This window comes from Paramisgurnus dabryanus, chromosome 23 (assembly GCF_030506205.2).
Source record: "Paramisgurnus dabryanus chromosome 23, PD_genome_1.1, whole genome shotgun sequence".
Lineage (NCBI taxonomy): Eukaryota > Metazoa > Chordata > Actinopteri > Cypriniformes > Cobitidae > Paramisgurnus > Paramisgurnus dabryanus.
In genome coordinates, this window is record NC_133359.1 from 6,986,615 (window position 1) to 7,001,191 (window position 14,577).

General features: G+C 37.8%; 1 protein-coding gene across 1 annotated transcript; it reads right to left on the reverse strand.

The window, feature by feature from the left end:
• Positions 1-1,675: 1,675 nt before the first annotated feature.
• Positions 1,676-13,533, reverse strand: LOC135781567 (long-chain fatty acid transport protein 2). Its single transcript, XM_065292131.2, has 10 exons — positions 12,928-13,533; positions 8,125-8,334; positions 7,862-8,020; positions 5,654-5,778; positions 5,016-5,210; positions 4,411-4,501; positions 3,988-4,186; positions 2,779-2,876; positions 2,580-2,710; positions 1,676-2,085 (listed from the first exon to the last, which is right to left on the reverse strand). Exons 1-10 carry the CDS (start codon positions 13,400-13,402, stop codon positions 1,909-1,911), a joined length of 1,860 nt encoding a protein of 619 aa, XP_065148203.1. The 5' UTR covers positions 13,403-13,533; the 3' UTR covers positions 1,676-1,908.
• Between the last annotated feature and the right edge of the window lie 1,044 nt (positions 13,534-14,577).

The following is a 14,577-nucleotide window of genomic DNA, read 5'->3' on the forward strand; positions in this document are numbered from 1 at the left end:
TCTAAGTATACGACTGTATTAATAAATAAATTCGTTTTCAAAGTAAAAATTGTCTTTCCTGCTTGAATGAAACGTACTGGGCGATCTTGACAATTGTGAAATGTAAACTTAACACATGTTCAACGGTTAATGATCTCTGTATCTGGTACAAAAGGTAACTAAGGTTCATTTGGCTTCAGAGGTCAGTGGGGAGGAGGTTGAGACATTCGCTCATTTGCCCTTTCACCTAGTTGTCGATATTGCCGCTGATCCCTGAGCAAACCAAGCACATATCTCACCACCTGATGTGAGACCGAGTCCAATCTGTGAGCAACAACTACAAAGTCTGTTTTTTTTCAGGTGGTGCTGGCTTTAATAGTGTTGAAATTTAATATTGGTTGTATTTAAGTTCGGTTAGATATTTTGCTGAATCTGCAGCAAAGTACACACGCAAAAAATGATTTTCAAGAAAAAAGAAAACAAGAAAAAAGTCTTGTTTTTAGTAAAAATATCTAAAAATTCTTAAATTAAGGCTTTTTCTTGAGCAAAACGACCCAAGAAAATAAGTCTAGTTTTTAGACCAAAAATATAAAATGTAAGTGATTTTGTGCATAAAACAAGCAAAAAAAATCTGCCAATGGGGTAAGCACATTTTTTTTAAACACTAAATTCAAGAAAATTCAGATTTTTTTTGCTTGTTTTATGCACAAAATCACTTAGATTTGATATTTTTGGTCTAAAAACTAGACTCATTCTCTTGAGTCGTTTTGCTTATCAAAAAAGGAACTTAATTTAAGAATTTTTAGATATTTTTACTGAAAACAAGACAAGATTTTTTGCTTGAAAATCATTTTTTTGCAGTGTGTAGGGGATTCAAGGCCCTGGGAAGTTTTTGAAAATATTTATACATAAATACAGATCATTGAAAGTGCTTGAATCTATTTTATGCAAGATGTTTTCTGGAAGAAAATCCACATTATTCCGTGTAGTGTAGGATAATATCATAAACATTCTAGACTTTTTAAGAACATGTGCTAAACTGTTTGCTTTAAATATCTTCTTTATGCGAATGTTGATTCATACCAAAATACTTTTTTTGCATAGTTGTGTTTGACACATGAAAACGTATCTGGTTACGTATGTAACTGTTGTTCCCTGAGAAGGGAATGAGACGCTGCGTCTCCCTTGCCATACTTCCTGCATCCCTGTAACGCCATCTTTGGCAATATTTCAGATATCGATATACTTCTTGGCTCCAGCATCACCCTGTCTTTATCGTTAAGCCTCACCATTGGTTGAATTTGATATACACATTCAGACGCATTTACCCCTGGAGGCGTCCCCAAAGTGTCACCACAGTGACGCAGCGTGAGTTCCCTCGAAAGTGAACTGTAACAATGTATCTTAAAAGGTAACACGATGTAATCTTGCTCTCACTTGAAATGTGTCCCCACATTTTGTCCTTGAATTTGAGAGTATTGGACCTGGAAAATCCTTGAAAGGTCCTTGAATTTGAAGTTAACTAAGGTGTGGGAACCCTGATATTATATTGATAAAAATGTATACCTTTCTAGACAGCAGTTGACTCCGGCCCAGATTCGTCTGCGTTGTAATGCAATGTAAATCGCATCTGTCAAATTGGTAAATGAAAAATTTACGTCAAAACACAGCCGTGACCAATTAATTTTACGCAATCTTAGTGGATTCTTAAGACTTTATTAAAAGACAACAGATCATAATGTACATTATTAAGGCACATGGTTAAAACACGTTCTATACATTTCTATTATAAGATGTAAAACTGTTGACTGTTCTGGTCTGTAAAGGTAGATGAATGTTGAAGTTATTTTCACTGTAATCGTGTTCCCTGAGATTAGTGGTCTACTGGTAAGTGATTTTCAAGCGGTAGGTTTAGCTTCATTACGGGTTTCACAGTTTGATGTCTTGCGAGGTGATGGAATTAAAAATCTCCTGAGTTAGTGGAATGTATTTCTTCTGAGTCAAATCCAGGAAGTAAAGCGGATCTTGTATCTGTGCGGGGTCGAAACCTTCCTCTACCAGTTTCACTTTCTTCATCTTGAACGTTCCTGTGATTTCCATGGAATTCTGAAATAGAAATTTTTCTCTTTACAGGGGACATTTCTTTTTTAAGATGTCAAATAAAGCTTTGGTGTGTCCAGAGCACATATGTGAATTTTTAGTTCAAAATATCATATAGATAATTTATTATAGCATGTTAAAATTGCCACTTTGTAGGTGTGAGCAAAAAGTGGCGTTTTGCGTGTGTCCTTTAACATGCAAATGAGCTGATCTCTTCACTAAATGGCAGTGCCATGGTTGGAGAGTGCAGATTAAGGGGTGGTATTATCCCTTTCTGACATCACAAGGGGAGCCGGATTTCAATGACCTATTTTTTAAATGCTTGCAGAGAATGGTTTACCAAAACTAATTTACTGGGTTGATCTTATTCACATTTTCTAGGTTGATAGAAACACTGGGGACCCACTAATAGCACTTAAACATGGATAAAGTCAATTTTTCATGGTATGTCCCCTTTGAGTCGAGACTGGAGGACGTCTGTCAGTAAGATCTGTTCTTACCTGAATTCGTATGAAACGCGGTCTGGCATACACTGGTAGATAGTTTGCCAGAACGCTGCATGTGTTGACGCAGTCGAACTCTCTGCCTTCCTTCAGTGTAACGGCAGCCATTCCGATCCTTCCTTCATGACCTTTAGATGCAATTGATTTTAATTTATATATTTTCCAGTTATGCTGATCAATAAATCGTCTAATTTACCTTCAACTTTCACTCCATATACATTGGCCTCATCAATGCAGTCCACCATACCGAGAATATCGCCCACCTCGGTTGTAGCCACATTTTCTCCTTTCCACCTGCACAACAAACATTCGTGCAACATTTGAGGGTTTGTAATAATTTTGTTTTAATGTTCAAACTACAAATTTGAGTGTATACCTGTTAATCCCTGGCAAGAAACAAACTGGTTTAGCATGCTGGTTTTAAATGGGGTTAAGCTACTTTGGTTATTCAAGCTGGTCAGGCTGGGGGACCACTTCAAACAATCAGTTCAAAGGCCAGCTTTTTTAGCAGGGACATCCGTAAATACATAGCTTGTACTAACCACAATTATTTTACATCTCGTTGGAATGCTTGATTCTGATTGGCCAGCCGTGACATTTGCTGGTTTGTTATTCCCAGATAACAACCGCTCAAAATGAATAACACATGGTAACCTGGATGCTGTAATTCATTACTGACAGGTACAGTTTAATATTACACAAAAAGTAATATAAATATGTCTTTTAAAGGGACACTCCACTTTTTTTGAAAATATGCTAATTTTCCAGCTCCCCTGGAGTTACACATTTGATTTTAAGGGTTTTGGAATCCATTCAGCCGATCTCCGGGTCTGGTGGTACCACTTTTAGCATAGCTTAGCATAATCCATTGAATCTGATTAGACCATTAGCATTGTGCTAATTTCCTATTTAAAACTTGACTCTTCTGTAGTTACATCGTGTACTAAGACAGATGTAAAATTAAATGTTGTGATTTTCTAGGCCGATATTGAAAGTTGACAAGGGGACTATTTTCGGGCACTGCGTAATGTCACTGCGCCTCAAATTCATTGATTATTACGCCAGAATGAGAGTATAGTTCCTAGCCACAACGGCCTAGAAAATCGTAACTTTTAATTTTCCGTCGGTCTTAGTACACGATGTAACTACAGAAGAGTCAAGTTTTAATTAGGAAAAAAAATTAGACTCTTTGGTCATTTTTGAGCGTGATGCTAATGGTCCAATCAGATTCAATGGATTGTGCTAAGCTATTCTAAAAGTGGTAGCGGCAGACCCGGAGATCAGCTGAATGGATTCCAAAATGGTAAAAATCAAAGGAGCCTCCTGATCACACTATTGGGGCTTATTTCTGCAATAACAACCGGCTGCCTACATTATTATCCCTTACATAAGATGCTCCAGGTACCTGAAAGTGTCTCCAACTCGATCTTGAAAATAGACAAAGTTTTGATGGTCGATCCGCAGCAAGTCCCCGCTGTTAAAATACAGATCTCCTTTCACGAACACATCACTGAGTCTCTTCTTATCTGTTTGTTGTTTGTTTCCAGCGTAGCCAACGAAAGGAGTATGTTTAGTAATTTTCCCGACCAGAAGTCCCACTTCATCTGCAACAACAATTATATAGTTAAAATGCACATTCTTGGTTAAAAATTAACTTTATATGACGGTTCACCAAAAGATCAGAAACTTTGTTTGTTTACTAGCTTGAACCTTGTCATTACAGATAGCGGGCCTTTCCTCCACTGAGGACGTATTAAGACATCACCATGAAATAAATCACATAAATTTTTTGCAAATATGATGATGTTAAAACAGGAAATTTATGTACCTTTTCCAGCTGGGATACACAGACCCTGGGAATTTCTCACTGGCTCGTCTTTCTCAATGTCAAACTTGATCAGTGCAAAGGGGAACAATACCTGTGAAACACAATATGAATATAAAGGATGGTAAAAACCAAAATTTAACCATTTTTAATACATTTCTTAAGCCTAACTATAAGATGTTAGCTGTCATCATGCAACTGCAGAATAAATCCATAATGTGCATTTAAAGTCATATATAAACTTCAAACAAGGCTTAACCAAAGAGAATTCAGTGTAAAAAAAGAATACTATAGTATTATTATAATACCATAGTCGTCTGCTGTAATAAAACATATTAGCATGATTGTTTACATTTCTTTGAAATCTCTGTAGCGTCCTTTCATCACTAAGTCGAGATACGTAAAGCCATGCCAGGAAAGGTCATTCCATGCTTCATCTAACTGACAGCGAATGTAAATAAAATATACATTGAGAAACATTTTTTTATCATGCTGATATTTTTTGTCAATGTAATCAATGAAATTAATTCAATACCCTGATAATACTGTTTACATGATTAAAGTCCGACCGTAACATGAAAGCTCAATACCGTCACACCTATTCTTACCTTAGAGAGAATATTGATTCGACCGATCACTCCGACTTTATCGGTGTAGTTGATAAAACCGACGTTCCCCTCGGTGGCGGCGTAAAGTTCCCGAACATAAATGCGTCCAAAACGGTTGTGGAACTCCTTCCAGATGTCTGGTCGCACACCATTGCCGATGGCGATCTTCACTTTGTGGTCACGGTCGTTTTCTTTCTACAAAGAGGAAATGTCATGAGTACAAAGAATGACCTAGTTTGACGTGGGTTCCCTGGGAACTGTTGATAATGTACCATAAAATCATAGTAAGATTAGGAATGCGTACATTTGTGGTTTGATCTTCAAATTTTAAGGACACATTGGCTTTGTTTCAAATCTAAGTGCGCTTACATTTGCTGTCTACAGCCTAAAACAGCATCTTAAAATTAAACTTTTGAGCGCTTTAGATTTCATGTAATCAAACAGTTTACGAGCCCCATTCACTTTCATAGTATTATTTTTTCCTACTATGAAAGTGAATGGGGCTCATGATTGGTTTGGTTACAAACATTCCTCAAAATATCTTAATTTTTGGTTGAACTATCCCTTTAAAACTACAAATAAATAAAAACGTGGAAATATATATGGTATGTTTCATTAATGTTTGTTAGAGTTCTTACCTTTGGCGTATTACAGAGGTAACGCATCGTTTCTCCAATGTACTGCATCACAGTTATGTTGTGTTTTCTGCAGTCGTCCCAGAATTGAGAGGCAGAAAACTTTCTCTTCAAAACAATAGTGTTACCTACAGCAACAACATGAACGTTAAACTACACCAAAATCTAACTATGTCTAACTTATTATATCTTATTGAACTATAAGAAACCCCATTCACACAGCACTTTGGTCCCAGAAAATTTCCGTAAAATTGGCAGAGAGGCTTCTGTGTGAACACAAACACGTCCCGTAAATGTTCAAGGATCTCTCTGAGAAAAAGGACATAGTACCATTCCAACAATAAATATCATCAAGCTGGACTAAAGCAGTTTGACAACAACGGGATCTCGTGTCTTTACGGGATCTTTACAGTCTGTGCATCGTACATGTTTGACGACAACGGGATCTCGTGTCTTTACAGGATCTTTACAGTATGTGCATACACGTCTGACGACAACGAGATCTCGTGTCTTTACGGGATCTTTACAGTATGTGCGTACAAGTTTGACGACAACGGGATCTCGTGTCTTTACGGGACTTTTACGGTATGTGCGTCGTACACGTTTGACGACAACGGGATCTCGTATCTTTACGGGATCTTTACAGTATGTGCGTACACGTTTGACAACAACGGGATCTCATGTCTTTACGGGACTTTTACGGTATGTGCGTCGTACACGTTTGACGACAACGGGATCTCGTATCTTTACGGGATCTTTACAGTATGTGCGTACAAGTTTGACGACAACGAGATCTTGTGTCTTTACGGGATCTTTACAGTATGTGCATACACGTCTGACGACAACGAGATCTCGTGTCTTTACGGGATCTTTACGGTATGTGCATCGTACATGTTTGACGACAACGGGATCTCGTGTCTTTACAGGATCTTTACAGTATGTGCATACACGTCTGACGACAACGAGATCTCGTGTCTTTACGGGATCTTTACGGTATGTGCGCCGTACACGTTTGACGACAACGGGATCTCGTGTCTTTACGGGATCTTTACAGTATGTGCGACGTACACGTTTGACGACAACGGGATCTCGTGTCTTTACGGGATCTTTACAGTATGTGCGTACACGTTTGACAACAACGGGATCTCATGTCTTTACGGGACTTTTACGGTATGTGCGTCGTACACGTTTGACGACAACGGGATCTCGTATCTTTACGGGATCTTTACAGTATGTGCGTACAAGTTTGACGACAACGAGATCTTGTGTCTTTACGGGATCTTTTTACGGGATCTTTACAGTATGTGCGTACACGTTTGACAACAACGGGATCTTGTGTCTTTACGGGATCTTTACAGTATGTGCGTCGTACACGTTTGACGACAACAGGATTTCGTGTCTTTACGGGATCTTTACAGTATGTGCGTACACGTTTGACGACAACGAGCTCTTGTGTCTTTACGGGATCTTAACAGTATGTGCGTACAGGTTTGACGACGGTGGGATCCGTGTCTTTACGGGATCTTTACGGACGATGGCGGGATCTCTTGTCTTTACGGGATCTTTACGGTATGTGCGTACAAATTTGAAGGTGACGGGATCCCGTGTCTTTACGGGATCTTAACAGTATGTGCGCACATGTTTGATGACAACGGGATCAGTGTCTTTACGGGATCTTTACGGTATGTGCGTACACGTTTGATAACAACGGGATCCGTGTCTTTACGGGATCTTTACGGTATGTGCGTACATGTTTGACGCCAACGGGATCCGTGTCTTTACAGGATCTTTACGGTATGTGCGTACATGTTTGACGACAACGGGATCAGTGTCTTTACGGGATCTTTACGGTATGTGCGTACACGTTTGACAACAACGGGATCCGTGTCTTTACGGGATCTTTATGGTATGTGCGTACATGTTTGACGCCAACAGGATCCGTGTCTTTACGGGATCTTTACGGTATGTTTGTACATGTTTGACGACAACGGGATCCATGTCTTTACGGGATCTTTAAGGTATGTGTGTAAATGCATGCACAGATTCCGGAAAATCATTGGCAGTGTGAATGAACCAAAAATCCAACGTTCCCTGAAAAATCCCGGGCACATTTTCCCTAATCTCTGTGTGAAAAGGGCTTAATGCACAAGGTAAATCGACATTTAGACGGTAAATGCTTTTGACTTATAGTATATAGTGACTATATATTACCTCTCTCAATGGATCCGGCAAGTCCAATGAGGAATCCAGCGCTGTGATACAGAGGCAGGTTTAAATAAAATATGTCTTCAGAAGTCGCCCCGCACACACCCTGGATAAATGACGCAGCCCAGACCCTCTCATGGGTCACGTATGCAGCCTTAGGAAGACCTTCAAGGAACAACATATACAATGTATTTAGGGACGCATGATATTATAGACCACTGTAATAATATTAGTAAAGCACAGGATGCCAGTGTGTTATCAACAGATACCTGTGGTGCCGGAGGTGTAGATATACAGTGCTGTAGTCCTGATCCGGACATTGGACCTCAGCGATGGGGACAGTGGTTCATCAGACGCCTCTGCAATCTTCTGATTGATGCTGTGAATGCCGTTTGCACTTTGTTCATCCGACAGGAGATATACAGTTATCCCCTTCTCCTTCAGTGCAGGCAGGATCTCCTCAACAGCATCACGGAGGTCTGCAGGAGATACAGGTTTCATTTGATGATAATTAGACGCAAAATGTTCATCACAGTTCTCAGTATGCTTGATATTAGAGCAGGAAAGTACTACGGTACTACCATGTTACTTTATTAAAGGAAAACACCACCGTTTTTCAATATTTTACTATGTTCTTACCTCAAATTAGATGAATGAATACATACATTTCTTTTTTCAATGCATGCACTTAATCTTTGTACAGTGCGTCGTGAATGTGTTAGCATTTAGCTTAGCCCCAATTATGCCTATGGTTCCAAACAGGGATGAATTTAGAAGCCACCAAACACTTCCATGTTTTCTCTATTTAAAGACTCTTAAATGAGTAGTTACACGAGTAAGTTTGGTGGCACAAAATCAAACTTTTGTTTGGAGCCATAAGAATGAATAGGGCTAGGCTAAATGCTTAAACATTCAAGGAGCACTGTACAAAGATTAAAAGTGCACGCATTGAAAAACGAGAATTGTGTATTAATTCATCTAAGTTGAGGTAAAAACATAGTAAAATTATGAAAAACGGTGGTGTTTTCCTTTAAAACATATTCTCATTAAGCATGCATATGCTAATACAGTGCTATGTACTTACTATGCATATTACTAAATACTGTGCCAGTCCTAAACTCAACCCTAACCCAGTGTTTCTCAACCAGTGGACAAGATGATTTTAAAAAATAAGACAAAATAGGCATTATAATTAGCTATAACAGAGCAACTACTGTACTGTAACAATCAACATTTTAAAGTTTTTGTAAGGAAACATTTATATTTCCAACTTTATAAACTTCACCAATACACGTGTTGACGAGAGAATTGAGGTCAGATGGCTGATGATTCAAAAAACCCAATGCTTCCTCTCAGAAGATATTTAATAACTGTATGGATTCGTTTTTGATGGATATATACACTTTTTGGAGCTTTAAAAATGGGGCACTATCCAATGCCATTGTAAAGCTGAAAAGAGCCATGGTACTGTTTAATATAACACATTTTCAGTTTGGGATGAACCTTAACCCATATTAGTTCATTGAGAAAGTCATCTCAATGTGAAAAAGTGTCACAATGAATCGATCTAAATTTACCCCACAAAAAAATGCAGCATTTTCAACACATATTTATGTTACTTTAACTTATAAAATTAAGTTAACTTATAAATTCAAGTTGAAATTGTTTGTCAACTTTTTAAGACAGAATTTAAAACAGTATGTTGAATTAACTTGCAAAACCAAGTAGTTTTTTTAGTGTCTTAGTCTTAGTTTATGTTAATTTGATTATTTTATTATACTGTACCTTTTTTAATGCAAAAGCTGAAAATGCTGTCCCGGTTATTAAAGTTACCTGACAATTAACTGTTTAAATATCAATATAAACAATAAATAATTGAGATTGCCTGTTTCAGAGCTTTAACAATTATGGCAAATGTCAAACAAACTGTCATACATATTTTTTCTGTGCTTTGTTCATTAAACAACCGTAACAAATAATAGTGAATTTAATTAATTGTTAAAAATATTATGTAATAAACAGAAAAGCTCACAATAAAGTGACCATAATGGAAAAAACTACCCAAACTAAACCTGAGACATCAACACATAAATACACTGTAAAAAATCCAATTAATGAAATGTTGGAAGGGCAAAAATATATAAGTTAAACCAATTTTCTTGTTTGGGCTTAGTTGAGTAGACATATTATTTTATGTCTAGATAAATCTGTGTTTAAAACATTAAGTGAATGGTTATTTCCAAATTCAGTCAACATTCAGAATGGCTATGTTGACTGAACTAATTAAGACAAATCTGGTCAATATGTGGAGTTATGACAGCTATGTTTCCTGACAACAAAATGCTCACAATATTACTGTTATTTGGTAACAAAATGTAATTTTAAGAGTTGTTCAGGCGTGAATGTATGTGCTTTAAGTTTAAATATGCGGTCGGTTAATAAAGATAGCGTCTATTTAAAAATGTGCTCGGACACTTTCGGACGGAGAAGAGCTCCAGATGAGCTCCAGAAAATCACAGACACTTAAGCGCTCACACCCCGCCCAGCGCAGCCTCGCCTCGGCAAGCCCATCAGAAACCGACTGCTGGCTCTGATATATCTGTGGCGTTTAAACATGCGATTTAATTCATTTTAATTTCTTATACTTAATAATAAAAGGTTTACCGGTATGTTTTAAATCATATTTTAGGATTGCACTTAAATGATATCGCTGTTGAATGATATTTCATATCTTTCACATTTGTTATAACTGGGCTGCGTACTGCCTGCGATTTTGAACTTCAGAGCTGAAGGTGCGAGTGGAGAAATAGTCCCAATATCATAACAATCTTAAAACTTCTAAATATACCCGTGTGTGTACCCGTGTGCGTGCGTGTGTGCGCGCGCGCGTGCTCGCACGTGTGCATGTATGTATGCGCGTGCGTCTGTGTATTTTGAATTTAAAATGTTTTAACTCGGAAGGATCTGGATCACAGGTCATTTCATCTGAGATCAATCCGCACGCAACAGCTGGAATCACTCACTGATTCACACAAGGGAGGACACAAGTCAGCCGTTTCCTCAAGTTCACGTCAGGTAAGTGTTTGTAATTAAATGTTAATTTTAGAATATATTAATTGGCAAAGACGCAAATACTCGACGTTTTTGTAATTATATTTTTGTAAAGATACATTAGAAGTGTGTTATGTTACGTGACCGAAGTAAAGTGGAGCTATTTTAGTTAAGATAAAAAGCCTGGATATAGGGTTGGTTTACCGGACAAAGTTTAGAACTCGGTCTTTATTATAATTGGGACATTTTTACAAACAAACCTTATATAATACAATACTGGCGTGCATTTTGAGACAAAACAATAGCACTCATATGTTGAGAGATGTCAGTAAGTTATTTTAGTCAGTGAAAAGCCCTGTCCGAGAAAACCGCCCAATAGTGTTTAATTATGTGTGATGTCTGAGGGAAATTTGGCCTAACATTAACGTCACTTAGGGAATAAAGTCTTTCACCGTCAAACTTTATTATATTAAACATGTTATTTATGTATGTGTGTGTGTTTATATTCCTCTGTTTATCAAACCAGAGCGGAGATGATGTAAGATGCAGACCAGAAGGATACATAGCGAGACAGTCTCCGCTTGGACTGGCTGAGGAAAGTCTCCTAAATGGCCCTGGAGATGTTCTGACTGACTTTGGAGGCTTTTTGGACTGTTCTATGCCCTCTATTTAAAGAAGACTTAATTCTGTATGTTCAGTCTGTATGATAAGTGAATAAAAAGCTTTTGTTTTTATGTGACTGAAGTTAATTATTTTGTTTACAACACCAGCATAAATTATTTGATAAATAATTTTAAAATGTTATTAAAAAAATCCCAAATAATAAATATTAATTGAAGTAACACATAAAACATTGAGTGAATACTTAAATTTTAATTGACAGAGTCTTTGCTGTAAGTTTTTAAAGATTCAACTGATTAAAACATTTTAGTTGAATGAACTATAAAGCTAATTGAGCCAACATACTTTTTTATATTTGAGTCAAATTTGGGCCAACTAAAAAACATCAATCCAGGTAACACTTTGGAGACAGAAATTGAGTGAACGTAAAATTTCTGTGGAACTAGTTACTAAAAAATAATTCATTGAGCCAACAATTTATTTTTTACAGTTACAAGCTGATATGACCCAAATGCTGACGAAATGTCATTTCAACATAACACTAAGTGCAGAGCCAAAATGGTTGATTAAGGGTCGGTATAGGTGCCAGATAATTGCGGTTATCTAAAAGTATTGCAATAAGGTTACATGGCGTGAACACATGACTATTTAAAGAGATAGTTCACCCAAAAATGAACATTCTGTCATCATTTACTCACCCTCATGTTGTTACAAACCTTTATAAATGTATTTGTTCTGATGAACACGAAGGAAGATATTTATAACCAATCATTAAACTTATATAGTAGGAATAAAGAATACTATGGAAGTGAATGGGGCTCACGAACGATTTGATAACAAAAATATCTTTCTTCACGTTCATCAGAACAAATAAATTTTTATAGGTTTGTAACAACACGAGGGTGAGTAAATGATGACGCATTTTTGGGTGAACTATCCCTTTAATAGCTGTCACAGCCTTATGACTGAAATATTATTTAATTGCACAATGAGCGCACATGAATAAATAAAAAAATGAATAAATGCCAAAAAAAGCAATATTGTTAATTGTTAGTTGCATTTAAAAAAGTTAACAAATACAACGTAATTGCAAAGTGTCAAGAACTGACACACACATACCACAACTATTTTTCGAAATGATCCTATCTAGAAATATCTGGAAATCCTAAACCTGTATAGAAAACTGATTATTGCGCGTCTCTTTCCATCAATAAGCAAACAGATCAACATCTCACGCATAACTCATTCATACATCTCAACAAGCTACATATGGCCAGTTTCACGTGCCCGGCATGTGTGTCTCCTATAGGATATAGTTCTGCATGAATGTATAGTAACTCTCTATGAATGGGTGTGTAGTATGAATGTTTAGTGACTGTACAAGTGCGCATAAATCTCACCAGCAGCTGCTATAAGCACGTTTGCGCCGCAGCAGGAGAAGCAATGAAGGAGTGATCTGGATCTGATATTGAAGTTCAGGAGTGCTGCGGGACAGCCCAGCTTAGCCAGGCCGAGCCAGGTCCACATAAAGCACGGCTCGTTTCCGATGAAAAGCGCCACTGTATCCCCTTCTTTGAGCGCGGCCACGGAGCGCAGCGCGTTCGCGACTTTGTTGCTCTGTCTCTCCACATCTAAATAAGTGAAAGTCTTGCCCTCGAAGTGCACGAACGCTTTCTTCGGATGTTTCTTCACCGCGTCCAAAAAACAGTCCACAATGCTATAGAACGGAGTTTTCTTGCTGTATTTTATTAATCTGATCCCAAATCCAACAGCTCTGTAGATGTAAACGCAGTCCTGGAAAAAATACGGGTAGAAAGTTCCCAGCAGCGCGGGCAAAAGCGCCAAAGCAGCCAGAAGAGTAAACCACCAGATCATAGTTGCGCAGTCTGTAAAACGCGAGGGTTTTGAGATTAACTAAAGGCCATAGCCTGACACGACTTTCAGGGTTTTAAAATTCATGGAGACACATTCCTTGAGTACAGGTTCAGCCCTTTGGGGTCTCAGAGACAGACTATATAGTCTGCTGATCCACCCCCGACCCGACGGGTTGCCAGATCATCGAGTTTCATAGATTTGTTTGCTTGTTTTATTTACCAAATAGCTTAAATTTGATATTTTTGGTTTAAAAACTAGACTTATTTTCTTGGCTCGTTTTGCTCATCTTAATTTAAGATTTTTTAGATATTTTTACTGAAAACAAGACAAAAATACTAAGAAAATAATTTTTTGCAGTGCAGGTATTATTTTTATTTTTGCTTGCTTCTTTTCTCGCAATCTCAACTAAATTTTTTGTTACCTCGAGATAACAAAAGTTGCATTCTTGTGAAGTGATTAAAGCTTGAAAAAATGCAGAAAAGCTAAACAAATTAGCATGGATGAACAAATGAGATTTTACTTGGATCAAGCTGAAATAGATTTGTCAGTTATGGACAATGTGATCGTGGTGAATTTAGGGACCATCTGTAAAGTTCCTCCTTAAACATGTTTCTAGTTTTAACAGCATTTAAATTATAGGCATTATTTATGGATGACACAATGTCTCATCCTTCCATTGTAATGAATTGAAGCCAAAAATGTCTGAACATGGGCGCTGCCATGTTACGTAAAAACGTCAGTTTGGAGCCAGGGCATGCACAGAAGGAATAATCCGTGGAGCCAGAAGTACATTAACATTATAAAGGACTTTGTCACTGTGTGTGGCTCGTCCCTTTCAAACAGAGTCGTTTCTAAACTGGTTACAAATGAGTAACGTCCACTCCAGTAACTGACGAGAGACTGATGACTTGAACCCCACTGCTTCTTTCTTATTAGTAGTCGCTCCGAAAAGTCACTCATAATTTGCATAAAGTTAAGGTACATTCACATTATTAGCGACTAGCAGTAGGAGAGCGACGCAATCTCATTGATTTCAATGGAAGCTCGGCGGCATCCGGTGACAGGAGCGACAGTGACCGTTGGCAGCTGGATGGGGCGTGCCCAGTCGCTTGTGTCGCTGGAAGTCGGCAAGCTTTCATTGAAATCAATGAGATCGCATCAATCTGCTACTGTTA